Genomic DNA, 14,268 nt, shown 5'->3' with positions numbered 1-14,268 from the left:
ATTCGGCCACAAAAAGGAATGAAGTATTGATTTGTGCTACAACGTGCATGAATTTTGAAAACATTATGCTACGTGAAAGAAGCCAGGCACAAAAGATCACAGGTTCCATTTACAGGAAATATCCAGAATAGGCAAATTCATAGACAAAATGTAGATTAGTGGGGCCAGAGGCTAGGAGAACGAAGAATCCAGGTGGCTGGGGTTTCTTTTTGATGAAAATGTCCTGGAATTAAATAGTGGTGATGGTGGTACAACTCTGTGAATATACAGCCTCATTTAGTGCACAAAATACTCTTGTCTACAACAGTACAAAATGCTTTGGATTAAGTTTCTACCTCTTTTTTTCAAAGTAACAGTCTGATCATATATAACTTTTCTGTGCACGCCCACATTTCTTAAAGGGAGAGAACTGCAGTCTTGAAAAGTATAAGCACTACTAGAAGACACTGAAAGAAGAACTAGATAATTTATTTCCTCCAAGAAAAGGGTTCTTAATCTGTATTCCCAGAAACTCTAGGCAAAATGGTAACACATAGTGCAGGAAAGGATAGTAACACCTGCCCACCATGTGAATATCTTTAGGAGTAAAGGGGCACTAGCTAGTCCCTACAGATTTACATAAAACCTCTGACATTTATATTATCTGCTAGGCCCCCTTATTCAAATATCTTTATAGTTACCCTCACATTTCCAAAGGGATTCTTGACTGCCAAAAAAGATGGTTCTATTCTGAAGGACAGTTTCTCATTTACAATTTTTCATTTAATTAAATTAGTTAAACTCAATTACAAAACAGTCTTGGCAATATCAAGATAGACCCTAACCTGGCAAATGCTGAGCTATAGAAGAGTTGTTTCAAGTAGATTTTATTCAAAAATATTTAAGGTAAAACATTAGAAAAAAAAAAGAGAACTAAAAAACTGTCATTGTATGCTATCGAGTCGATTCCGACTCATAGCGACCCTTATAGACAGAGTAGAACTGCCCCATAGCGTTTCCTAGGCTGTAATCTTTACAGGAACAGATCACCAGGTCTTTTTTCTCGCAGAGCAGCTGGTGGGTTCAAACCACCCACCTTTCTGGACCTTTCCGTTAGCAGCCAAGTGCTTAACCATTACGGGGCTCCTTATAGAACAGCCTACAGGCATGTATTACCAAAAAAAAAAAAAAAAAAAAGGTGGCAAACAGGCTGGACCCCTCTACAGCAAGTAATTACTTAGAATGCAATCAGCCCTAGTTGGAAAGTAAGAAAAAACCATAGCCTGTAGCAATCTACACACAGTACAAATAACAAAAAATAAAGCCATTAAAGAGTGACGTCAAAAGTATTCTTTATTATATATAATTCCCAAAATGTTTCAAAAAGAGGTATAAAACCACCTCAAAATAAGGACTGAAACATGGAAAGAATATTATGTTCAGTACCATTTCAGAAAAAAAAAAAATTTCAGAAGCAGAGGCTAAATGGTACCCTTTTGGGGCCAGTCATTGCCACGTAACCTGCCACAGAAAGAAGCAAATCAAGTTTAAATTCAATGCCTCATACTCTATTACTAACACAGGACTTTCCCAGGTTGACTTAAAATGCTATTTCATGATTTAAAAGTAAAGTTTAATTTGCATTTTATTCACTTTATTAACTAGAATTTAAGCTCATTTATATTGTGTTGCTAATATGTGCTACGTTTACTTTAAAATACACATGTACATAATGTTGAGTGCTCTACAATTTCAATTATGATTGTCCTTAATGTTCAACTAAGTCACAAACTCATCAACCTGTTTTAATTCAGTTCAGTCTGATACATCAGCTGTACAATGTTCCAGGGTTATCATATACAGGTTAGAGAAAACGTCACAAGAGTCTTGGAATTCTTATTTAGTGGCAGGAAGGAGTCTCTAGCTTTGTGAGTGTGGGCAATTCAAATGTTTGAGTACATATTAAGTATAAACTGACCACGATTCCTGCCCTCACTTGACTGCTAAATGAAAGGTCAGCGGCTCTAGTGGCTTGGTGGGAGAAAGGACCTGGCTATCTGCTCCCCACAAAGATTACAGTCTAGGAAACCTTGTGGGACAGTTCTACTCTGTGCTATCGAAACCAAACCAAACCCATTGCTGTCAATTCAATTCCAATTTATATCGACCCTATAAAAAACTGCCCCATAGGGTTTCCAAGGAGCAGCTGGTGGATTCAAACTGCTGACCTTTCGGTTAGCAGGTGAGTTCTTAACCATTGCACCATCAGGGCTCCACTCTGTGTAATAAAACAAGCCAAAAACCAAACCGGTTGCCGTCAAGTTGATTCCAACTCATAGTGACCCTATAAGACAGAGTAGAACTGTCCCACAGGGTTTCCAAGGAGCGGCTGGTGGATTCAAACTGTTGATCTTTTCGGTTAGCAGCTGAACTCTTAACTACTGTGCCACCAGGGCTCTACTCTGTTCTATAAGAATCCACTCAACTGCACACAACAATTAACACTCTTATTCCTGTGGACTTTATCTTTTAGCACACAAATAACCAGAAGGGTAAAAGCCTGCCACAGAGAACACAACACCAGGGTATTTTAAATGAGGGAGGTGGTGAGGAAGACAAAAAAAAAAAATTTTTTTTAAAGGCTGCTACTAAAAGGTAGTTTGATATTAAGGTACGATTTAGAGACCAAGAAAGCAGAGAAGGCATTCCGGTAAAAAGAGACACATGAACAAAGAGAGAAAAACTAAGTTGGGCAAGGTCTAGAAATTACTTGAGAGTCTGGCAAGCCCCTTAGTTCTCAATCCCCCACCACCACCCTAAACAAACAAAAAGCACACACATTATAATGGATGATGTTAACATTTGCAAGGGCACACACAGAGTTGATTGGCTCTCAGCCCCTCTCCTCCCAAGTTTCATGCAATAAAGCACACAACAATCCAGCTGGCATACCACAAACTCTGGCTGCTATAAAAGCTAGTTCGGAGTTAGAAAGCAATCCCTCACTGAAAGGGAAAAATAAGTGATTAATCATTCACAAACTTGGGTATTTCAGTGTTAGTAACAACAGCTAGACTAAAGTGGGAATTACTAAGACTCAAGAAGTTAAACTGAGACTCTCAAAAGTCAGCCTGAGTTTGCACTCAGACTCCTTCATTACCATAAGTGAACCCCTGTAATTTATTGAGGTTTCAAAGTAATGCAAAAAATCATAACAATAAATTATTTGTTGGCTAGTTGCTCCCTGACAAAAGTTGAGTATTATAAACACCAGCAATATTCAACCAAATAACGGATATAGGAGCTGAAATCAGAAGAACCCTTTTGATTGACAAAAAGAGGATCAGGCAGTTGGTAAGTTTAATAATTGAATAGGGAAATCAACAAGGCACTTTGAAAGAAAATATTGCTTAGGATTAAGTGGCAAAAAGCCACTTAATTTATAAGGAACAAAGAACCAAAGAATCCAGATAGTTATATTGAATAGTTTCGGTTATAAGAAGAAAACATTTAAAAATTCAGTTTTTAAAGATAATACTCTAATCAACTCTTTTTTGTACCATTTATGGTAAAATCTTGGTATTCATATCAAGTAATTCACTTTAAGCGACCTTTTCTTTGTTGACACCAATTATCCTCAGATAGCAACGACTTCCTGTACTTTAATTTGGTAAGGATGGAAACCACTGATAGTTTTTTCTTTTGACAGGTCTGGGGGAGTAGCCAACGCGGGAACCAACATTTACTGAGATTATGCTATTGGTTAGGTGATTTATAATCATTTTACCACATTTCTGGTTGAGTAAGAGTGAACTGACTATAATTACCCCAGGAAGATTAATGACTTACAGCAGTATAGTAATGAGATCAGTAAAGAACCTCTTCTAATAGTCCAGGCAAGAGATAACAGGTTTGGACTAGGGTGGTGGCAGTGGTGAGGAAACAGGTTTAATTCCTTGCAGATGAGAGTTTATTACTTGTTCTAAAATAGCTTCTGATTAAATCAAACCTAATTTCAAGGAGGAGATGCTCTACAGGAGACCGGGACATCAGGAGGAAGAGGTGGTGCAATGTTCAAATTTGGACACCCCATGTTTGAGATGTTAGCAAGATATACAAATGGAGAAAACCACTGTAGTTAGAAATATTAATCTAGAAAAATTAGTCAAATTTTATGGATTCAGAGAATTAGAGGCGTTTTTCATTATTTAACTTGGAATTGCACAATAAATGTCCTCAACCAAAATCATGTGACTGTGACATTTTTCAGCATGCATGAGAAAATTCAACTGTTTCCACTACTGTTAAGGTTTTACTAAGTAGTTAATGGTGGCAAGACAGTTAAGTGCTCAGCTGCTAACGAAAAGGTTGGCAACTTGAATCCACCCAGCGGCTAGGAAAAAGACCTAGCAGTCTGCTCCCGTAAAAATTAAAGCCAAGGAAACTCTATGGGGCAGTTCTACTCTGTCACATGGGATCACTATGAGTCGAAACTGACTTGATGGTACACAACAGTAAACGTTTTATTGAACAACCTTGATAAGCACTTCATGCCTAAGTAAAGACAAACATGGTGGCTAAGAGACAGTGAATGCTAATTTAGCTATGTTGCTGATGTTAGCTGCCCATAAGTTGATTCCAACTCATGGAGACCCCGTGTGCAGTTTAAGGCTGCTCCATAGGGTTTTCAAGGCTGTGACCTTTTGGAAGCAGAGCACTGGGCCTGTCTTCCAAGGTACCTCTGGGTGGGTTTGAACTACCAACCTTTGGCTAACAGTCAAGCACTTACTTAGCCTTTTGCACTAACCAGGGACTCTATAATTTAGCCACAGCCTTTCAAAATACTTGAGCATCTCCTGTTAGTAATGCCGATTTATTTCATGTGTATCAATAGTTAAAACCAACCACGAATATTACTAAAAATTCACTGAACACACTTCGAAAGTATGCCTGAGTGAAGAATCTCTACCAAATTCCTTCCCTGTAGTATGTGTATATTTAAGTTTATAAATTTAGCTGCTTCTCTACAAACAACTGCAATTCAGTATTAAAGCTCTGCAGCAGCCTCAACCTCTCACTCAAATAATGTTTCCTGTGCTATTAAAGTATACGACTCCTGAAGGAATATGTTCCTGGCTTCCGCTTCCTTCTATACATCTATTAATTCCTATCTTCAACATGTTTACTTTACTCAAGTTCACAAAGATTACATTTTCTTCAGCTGTGACTTCATTTCTAGGTCATATCAAAACAAGTATTGTAGAGCCCTCTCTACTCTCTCATAGATCCGGCAGTCTAGCACAATTCTCCCAGCACATATAAAATATTGCTTCCAGCTTTCCCTCAAAAGAGAAAGGTTTGCATAATCCTCAATTTTTGAATTAGGTGTAATGAACTGTTATAACTCCCAGGGACACATATTGCAACATTATAATCATTTACCTCTGCTTTGAAAATGTATCTTTAAAGGCAATGTTTCCAGCTAAACCACTTAACAGTTAACATTTTTGAGAAAATGAAACAAAGTTTATTACTGGGGTGAGAAAGAGGACGGACAGGGAGAATGGGGGAAAAGTAACTCAAACACACATCAAAACCAAACCACTGCGGTTAAGTCCATTCTGACTCATAGCCAACACAAGTTCCAGGGATTTTTCCTCATGAATCTTTAAGAAGCCTGCAGTGGATGGGGTTCTCACTTCTTTCTAATTTAAAGTTGCTTAAGAGAACCAGTAAGAATGTGGAATTTTAAGGAGAGACCTAAAATGTGTTCCCTTAGGTGGAGGTGCCTAGAACAGGCCCAAGGCTTTTAAGCACTACCAGAAGTAAAAGACATTTATTACCAGCGAGTGATTTTGCTCTCTTTTAAATACACAAACAAAACTGAAATTTCTTAACATGTACTGTTTTCTAGTTGGCATCAAAAAAACAAACAAAAAAAGCCCAAGCCAAACCAGTTGCCATAGAGTCAGTCTTGACTCACAGCGACCCTACAGGACAGAGCAGAACTGTCTCATAGAGTTTCCAAGCAGCTGCTGGTGGATTCGAACTGCTGACCTCATGGTTAGCAGCCTTAGCTCTTTTTTTTATGTTATATATATATATATTTTAATTTTTATTGTGCTTTATGTGTAAGTTTACAAGTCAGTCTCTCATACAAAAATTTATATATGCCTTGCTATATACTCCTAGTTGCTCTCCCCCTGATGAGACAGCTACACTGCTTTTCTCCACCCTGTACTTCCGTGTCCATTCAGCCAGCTTCTGTGCCCCTCTGCCTTCTCGTCTCCTCTCTAGACAGGAGCTGCCCACGTAGTCTCATGTGTCTGCTTCAGCCAAGAAGCTCACTCTTCACCAGCATCATTTTCTATCTTACAGTCCTGTCCAATCCCTGTCTGAAGAGTTGGCTTTGGGAATGGCTCCTGTCTTGGGCTAACAGAAGGCCTAAGGACCATGACCTCCAGGGTCCTCCTAGTCTCAATCAGACCATTAAGTCTGGTCTTTTTATGAGAATTTGGGGTCTGCATCCCACTGCTCTCCTGCTCCCTCGGGTGTTCTCTGTTGTGTTCCCTGTCAGAGCAGTCATCGGTTGTGGCTGGGCACCATCTAGTTTTTCTGGTCTCAGGCTGATGCAGTCTCTGATTTATGTGGCCCCTTCTGTCTCCTGGGCTCATAATTACCTTGTGTCTTTGGTGTGCTTCATTATCCTTTGCTCCAAGTGGGCTGAGACCCATTGATGCATCTTAGATGGCCACTTACTAGCGTTTAAGACCTGAGATGCCACTCTCCACAGTGGGATGCTGAATGTTTTTCTAATAGATTTTATTATATGCCAACTGACCTAGATGTCCCCTGAAACCATGGCCCCCAAGCCCCCCGGCCCTGCTACGCTAGCCTTCGAAGTGTTCAGTTTATTCAGGAAACTTCTTTGCTTTTGGTTTAGTCCAGTTGTGCTGACCTCTCCTATATTGTGTGTTGTCTTTCCCTTCACCCAAAATAGTTCCTGTCCACCATCTAATCAGTGACTACCCCCTCCCTCCTCACTCTCATAACCATCAAAGAATATTTTCTTCTCTGTTTAACCTGTTTCTTGAGTTCTTACAATAGTAGTCTCATAGAATATTTGTCCTTTTGCAACTGACTTAATTTCACTCAGCATAACGCCTTCCAGATTCCTTCATGTTAACGAAATGTTTCACAGATTCATCATTGTTCTTTATTGGTGCATAGTATTCCATTGTGTGGCTATACCATAATTTATTTATCCACTCATCTGTTTATGGGCACCTTGGTTGCTTCCATGTTTTTGCTATTGTAAACAATGAGCAGCCATGGCTCTTAACTGCTGTGCCACCAGGGCTCCAATCTTAATGGGAGCAGATGGTCAGGTCTTTTTTTCCCCCCACGGAGCCACTGGGTTCCAACCATTTACCTTTTGGTTGAGGTTAGCAGTCTGTTAAGGTTACAGCCTAGAAAACTCTTTGGAGGCAGTTCTACTCTGTCTGTAAGCTCACTAAGAGTCGGAATCAACTCAATGGCACACGACAAAAGAGGAGGAAAAACGCGTGATAAAGGGATGGCTGCGAAAGAGAAAAAAAGACTGATATTTCAAGTTCGACTAGAATTCTTCCAGTCTTATGACTGCGTCATTGCAAAGATACTGGTAAAATCTGGCTGTGTTTTTCTAGGCTTATAATTCTGCGGGGCATGAGTAAATGATGTTTACACTTCAAGAAGACAACTCTTCTCTGAAAACTTCCTCTTCTCTTTTATCTCCAAAGTCAAACTCCTCAGGATGGTATAGACAGGATTCCCTCCCTCTCTCTCTCTCATAACTCTGGCCAACCAACGAAGAGGAGGCATTCTCCCCATGTGCAGCTACCTCAACCGTTACACACAAATTTATCATTTAACTGTGGTGTTTCCCGCTTTCTTTACTCCAAGTATCCGAGGCCTCTTCTCTCCCAATTCCTAGTTTTCTTCTGATCTTGTTCTCCTTTCCGCGCTTCCAGAGCGCTACCTCCCTCGCTTTCCTGGATGTGAGCCCAGTCCGCAGTAAGGGAGACACGCGCGCGGCTGCCTACGCTGGTCGCACGCTCCAGATGTGTTCCCTCTCTATCCTCTCACCGTCTTCCCCAAAGATATTTGATACGGTAATTAGCCTGTGCCCAGTTACTTACTCCAAAGTGTCGAGTGAAGGGAAGGTTATTCCTTTGGGAAGGGCGATGAAAGAAGAAAAAGCGCGTCCGAGGCAGCACTCTCAGCAAATGCGGGTATTACTGCTTGAGACAGCCGCGTCTCGCGTTGGCTAAATGATGTGCGCTCCCGTCCCTCCCGGCACCCGTAGAATCCCCGCCGGTGACATCGCTTTAGATGATTATCTTCCGGGTCGCGCGCGTCTAGGGGGTAGAAATTGGAGCCGTAAACTTCATAAAAATTCTTTTCCCAACATTTCCGGAATCCCTCTTCCGGGACCCAAACTCTGTGTGTGTGCGTGTGCGTGTGTGAGTGTGCGTGCTGAAAGTACCTTCCCCTTTCCATTTTCTTCTAGCGCCTCTTTGATCTGCAGACCGGAAGAATCCTTGAACCAAAATAGCTCGGCGGACACTTCCGGGACCAGATACCAGGGTTCCGGGAGAGTGCTGGAAGAAGAGGGAAAGGCAGTGGCGGTGGCAGTTGGAGAATGAAGAAGGAGCATGTGCTGCACTGTCAGTTTTCCGCGTGGTATCCGCTGTTCCGAAGCCTCACCATCAAGAGGTAAGGTGGGAGGAGTTACCCCGGGACGATAGGCAAAGGGGAAGAGCGATATTTGGGACAAAGCCCATTTTCGTTAAAAAAGGCAGGCCTTATACAGACTGGGTGGGAGCGACAGTGCCGAGATTTCGACTTTCTGGTGGTATTTGATCACTAGGACCGGGCGTTGTTTCGTTTTGTTGTACATAGAGTCGTTATGAATCGGAACCGACTCCGTGGCACCTAACAACAACAGTGCTATTTAAAGTGGGGAGATTAATGAAGGAGATTAGTATTTGCCGTGCGCCCTACTGCGTGTCCGAAGTGTGCTAGAGGAGTAAGGAAGGTGAGTCGTGGTTCAGTGAGGGTCGAGGACGGGATGAGTAGTGGACTAACCTAGTTTAGGCTTGAGAGTTGTGCCGTTTAGAACGAGGGCATGGGCCAGAGAGGCAAAGTACATCAGGAGAGCTGGGTAGTCTGGGCTTTGCCACTAACTCGCCTAGTAGCTTAATTGCTTTTCGCTCCGTTAAAATAACACTGGTACAGAAACGTCCAACGTCAGTCTGTTGTTAAGCTCCAAGATGATAATGTATGTGGAAAGCATTAGTAAAGTATAGATATATATTGTTAGAGATGGTAATGTACTGTGAGAGAAAGCAATATGGAAAAGGAGTGGAACGGTATTAGTTTCCTAGTTCTTTGGTCTAGAAAAAGAACTCCACCCCTGGTTTGCAGGACAAAGTAGAGGGTTAACTGTTTCATCCTTCACCTGGTCATTTAAGGTATTGTGGGCAAGGCAGCCAGGAGAATACTACCAACTTTTCAAAAGCAATCTAGTACTTATGCAAGAGTAGGCTGTCACTAAGAGGGATGGAGCAAAGGACTGAGTTTCTTTGAATAGAATCTTCCATATTTTACCCTCTCTCCCTTTAGGTCTAAAAAAAAAAGTGGGTCACTTATTTGGATACCATCTCTTCCTCTGCATCTGTGCGCAGAGAGTGAGTACAGAGGAAACTTTTGAAATTCTGAGGGGTTGGAAGAGCACGTGGAGGTTATCAAAAAAGACAATTCTTTCTCATTGTGTTAGTCATGCCTAAAAAGCCCTAGTGGCGCAGTGGCTAAAGCAATCGACTGCTAACCCAAAGATTGGCAGTTCAAAGCCACCAGCAGCTCTGCAGGAGAAAGGTGTGGCAGTCTGCTTCCTTAGAGATTTATAGCCTTGGAAGCTCTGTGGGGTCACTATGAGTCGTAATCGACTCAAAGGCAGTGGGTTTGGTTTTGTTTATTGATACGTAGAACCTGCTTCCAGTTATCCATGGTGTAAGGGAGGCTTGGACAACTCAAAGGCATAGAGTCTTTGCCTTTAATGATGATGGAAGTCACGTCAGAACAAAAGAGTCCAAGCAGCAACAGCAGCAGCAGCATACATTGCCCTCAAATGTAGATGCGATCTTCCTATGTGGTATTCTAGTCTCTCATTACTTTGCATGATTAGAAGTAGGCTCTGGGTTCGAGGTGATGCTGGGGTTAATTCTTTAGTATTGGTGTGACAGAAGGTATTTTGGTGAACTTGTCAGACATTTTAACTCCGAGTATGCATAAAACTGACGTTTGGTTTCTGTGTATGTACCTTTATGGCCTCTAGCAGACTTTGTCTTTGCTTTTAGCAGCAAAGCATAGTGGTTAAGCACTGGACTTGGGAGTCAGAGCCATCTGCCTGGCTTTGAATCCTGGTCCCACCAGCACTTTGAGCAAATGGCTTATCCTGTTTAAGCCTCATCTGGAAAATTCAGAAAATAATAGGATTGCCATGGAAATTAAATGAGATAAAGCATTTGAAATGCTTGCTACTATTGCTGGCATATAGTAAGCCCACAAATATATTACTTGTTGTTATATTTTTAATTTAATCAAAGCTTCATGGGAGCAAAATAATTTTAGTTTACTGAAAATGCGTACCATTCATACAAGTGGAAAATAAATACACCCCACAGGTATGGTATTTTCTGATACTACTGGCCAGTCCACAACTATACCATGTAGCTTCGAACTTCTTTACTCTGTCTTTAAGTCATTTCTTCAGTCTATTTAGTTCTGTGGTGATCACTGCAACCTAACGTACAGCTGGATATCCCTCCACACTGGAGGCCAGTCCGGTGGAGTCATGCTTTGGCCAACATCAGCTTAAATGTTGAAAGACCATATTCTAGTTATTGTCTCAGCATTATTATTTAGTATCTATTTATTATATCTATTTATTGGATTCTGAGATGATTAATATGCAGATAAGACTACAGGTTTATTTTTTGACAGGTTCTGGAACTTTGGCTTAGGCTTAAGAATAATTAGCTAGGTGACATTGGCCAAGTCACTTAACCTTTCTGAATCTGTTTTTTTTCCTAAAATATGAAGATGATGTTAAGTAATCTTTCAAAGGTCCCTACTAACTCCAAAATTCTCTTAGAGCAACTTGTTTATACTGTGAATAGGGTCATATTCATTTGATGCAATAGATATTTTGTATTTCTTTTTTTTTACATCTGTCAGTCAGGCCTCATTGGACTCTTGCCAGCATGGTGGATTTCAATGACCAATTTAAGCTCTTTTGACAACCTCATTTGTGTAAAGTTTGCATTTCAGTCTTTCAGGCATAGTTCCTTTTTCTTTCACATTTTGGTAGCACTTGATTCATCTGTATTGCAGCACTTACATTGTACTGTGATTTTGGGGGTGGGTAGGAGCTATCATCCCTCTTCCCCCAGGCTTTGAGTTCTTAATGGAAACGCCTTTGGATCCTTGTTACCTTTCATAACATAAATGCAAGATAATGTCATTAGGATATCCTTAGAACTGTGACTGTAAAATTGGGTGACTCATGAGAACTCTGCAGAATCTAACTGGATGTCATGTAATATCTGTGGGAATTGTGGACCTGCCAAATAGGAAGAATATGTAAAGAATTTAGAATAGAATCAAACAGTAAGTAGATATTTTGTATCTAATCAAGGGATAATGCCACCTGGAGGGGGACTGCAGATTCAAATCAGAATTGAAACCAAAAACAAGGGATGCAGACTCAGAAATCATCCCATCTGGGGACTTAGAGACATTGTTGGCATAAAAGAGGACTGTATCTGCTCTCATTATGATGAGGAAAAATCACCCTAGATATCTAGAAACTCACATCCCTGCTTCGAGAAGGTAAAGTGGAATTTCTCTTGGAAAGGTAGTCCCTGATCGTCACGGGAAGAATATTATCTTAGTGGGTAAGTATCTTTAACCCCAGGAAGAAGTACAATTAAATACAGAGATAATCAAATAACTCAAATTTCAAGCCGTATTATTTTTTGTGTTAAATTTATTTGGTGTCTTTAAGAATTTGGAGAACAATTTAGTGCATACATAACATATTAGCCTTATGGTACCAACTGAAATTGGGTAATTGTTTTAGAATTGTGATGAGTTAAAATGTATAAGAAGAAATTTTATGTTCTTAAATACCATTGGAATGTTTAAGACAATCTTAGATTCACTATATTTACAGTTTAATTTGTTAGCCTTATGAGTTATATACATGGGAAGGCTTATTTACACTTAATTGAAGTATTTAAAAAGAAAGTCAAATAGGTTATTTCTATAGAGTTTAAATTTATTAAGGGGCTTTAAGCTGCAAAGGCTCACTTAAAAGTGGTTAAAATTTAGTAGATTTATAAATAGAATACTAAGATTTGTTAATTGAACTTAAAAGCCTGAGGAAAGACTAGGCTTTTGAATTTGAAACTGAACATTGATAAATCAAATATTAACACTTAAAACCCAAGTGGCCCAGTAGTCCTTTCTGTGCACAAAAACCATTCGTAACGCAACCCAAAAACTCAGTGAATAAATGAGGCACTTTATAAGTCAGTGGTGTTCTAGTAACTCTCTAAAAGCTGGCTGTTACCTTTTTCACTTTTTAAAAAACATGTGCTTCAAGTTCAAAACAGTAGTATCTCTTAGGTATCAGTGGCAGGGATTTTTGATGATTTGTTGTAACAGGATAAGAAGCAAATTATCGCATTGGTTTCTAAGTAACTTCAAGTAGGACTTTGCCTCCTTAATGATTATCTGAAACAAAGACGCGTATAGCAGCTTTTTATCTTTGGTGATCACTTGAATAGATCCCCACCAAAACGTATCTTGAATTCTTAACCTTACGTGCTCTTGCCAACCACAGAATGGTTTCCAGATCAAGTCTGCTTCTGCTGTTTGTCTTAGAAAGTCGTCAAATGCTGTTAATCTTTTGGTTTGTTTTGTTGTATTTCCTATGTTTCTGCAAATATCTGCTGGTCTCTTTTTTCCTAAAGGCACATGATCATTGTGCTCACCCAGAATTCTTTTGAGCTTTCATACTGTGATTTCAGTCTGGTTCCTTGAATTTGGTTGGTTTTTACACCACAAAGACAATTGTGGTAATTATATGACCCTAAGTTGGTTTGTTGTGATATTTATTAACATTATTCACATTCCTAGTCAGCTGCTACCAAGTGTACATGATTAACATTTTCACTTCATACTAAAGTAAAGGAAACAAATATTTCAAAAATTAATTTCGTTTGGAATTTTTTTCTCTCTGCTTATGGCTGGCCTTTTAAAATGACACCTTTTTGGTATGTGTGTTTTTTTTTTAGTGTCATTCTTCCACTTCCTCAGAATGTGAAGGATTACTTACTCGATGATGGAACTCTGGTGGTTTCAGGAAGGTAAAGTATATAAGAAAAAAAAGCCTTTGAACATTTTCATAAAGAAACGTTAATAGTGATTGAAACTCAGCTTTTACTGTCTAAAATGAGTAAATTCTTAGCTTAGGCACCATTCTTTCCCTGGAGGTCTTCTCTTTTTTTCCTTGCTAAGATTGTGCTGATCTTTCTCCTTTATTCCCAGTTAGTGCTTAATCAATAATATTTCCAAGATTTAGCACTCCGCCTTCTAATAATTACTAGCTGTGAAGTTGAACAGCTCCTTTCACAGGTGCCTTTAGAAAATGAATAGGATGGAAACTTTTTCTCCTGAAGGTGGTGGGGTGGGGAAGCTGTGTTATAACCCTTTAAAAGCCTTGAGTTTTTGAGATAAAATATTAGTTGTTTATTGCAAACAGAAAGCTTTATTAGGATTTATCATTTAATTCCTTAACATTTTGTTCCCCACAATTTACCCACCGCGGCCCCACCTTCACTTTCTTTGTTCAGTTAGTTCCCTTATTTGTAAAGGGAAGAAGTTACCCTTTTCAATCTTTTTTTAGTGCAAACTTGAAAAAGCTTAAGAATCATTGAATTTAATAGATTCCTACTTTTTCATTCAGGTCTCTGCTTCAGAAGCCAGATTATCTGAATGTTTTTCCCTTGCCATCTTTTCTAAAATAGCATAGTAGAAATTCTTGTTGGCACATCATAGTTTATCCTTCCCTTTGCTTTATTTTTCTGAATAACACCTCAGGGTTTGTGAGGATAAGAAGACATAATGTATAAGGGATAGTGTATTAACCCAATGCCTAATATATTGTATGCTCTTAAGAAA

The 14,268-nt window shown here is 39.6% G+C and overlaps 2 protein-coding genes across 7 annotated transcripts in view; one reads left to right on the top strand and one right to left on the bottom strand.

Annotated features, from left to right (window-relative positions):
* Positions 1 to 8,387, bottom strand: part of NUDT5 (nudix hydrolase 5) — a 30,216-nt gene extending 21,829 nt beyond the window's left edge. For 5 of the 6 annotated variants that reach the window (XM_049881992.1, XM_049881995.1, XM_049881991.1 and 2 more), the window contains exon 1: positions 8,160 to 8,387. The gene's annotated coding sequence lies outside the window, so the exon portion shown is untranslated. The remainder of the gene's footprint in view (positions 1 to 8,159) is intronic. The other variant, XM_049881997.1, reaches the window with a different exon arrangement.
* Positions 8,388 to 8,437: 50 nt separating this feature from the next.
* The window catches only part of CDC123 (cell division cycle 123), a 60,661-nt gene continuing 54,830 nt past the window's right edge, over positions 8,438 to 14,268 (top strand). The window contains exons 1-2 of the mRNA XM_049881988.1: positions 8,438 to 8,736; positions 13,383 to 13,454. Coding sequence (XP_049737945.1) covers positions 8,663 to 8,736; positions 13,383 to 13,454 — 146 coding nt within the window. The 5' untranslated portion in view covers positions 8,438 to 8,662. The remainder of the gene's footprint in view (positions 8,737 to 13,382; positions 13,455 to 14,268) is intronic.

Source organism: Elephas maximus, chromosome 4 (genome assembly GCF_024166365.1).
Source record: "Elephas maximus indicus isolate mEleMax1 chromosome 4, mEleMax1 primary haplotype, whole genome shotgun sequence".
In the NCBI taxonomy this organism is placed as follows: Eukaryota; Metazoa; Chordata; class Mammalia; order Proboscidea; family Elephantidae; genus Elephas; species Elephas maximus.
Note: the sequence above shows the minus strand (reverse complement) of the source record. Positions and strands in the feature narration are given on the sequence as shown.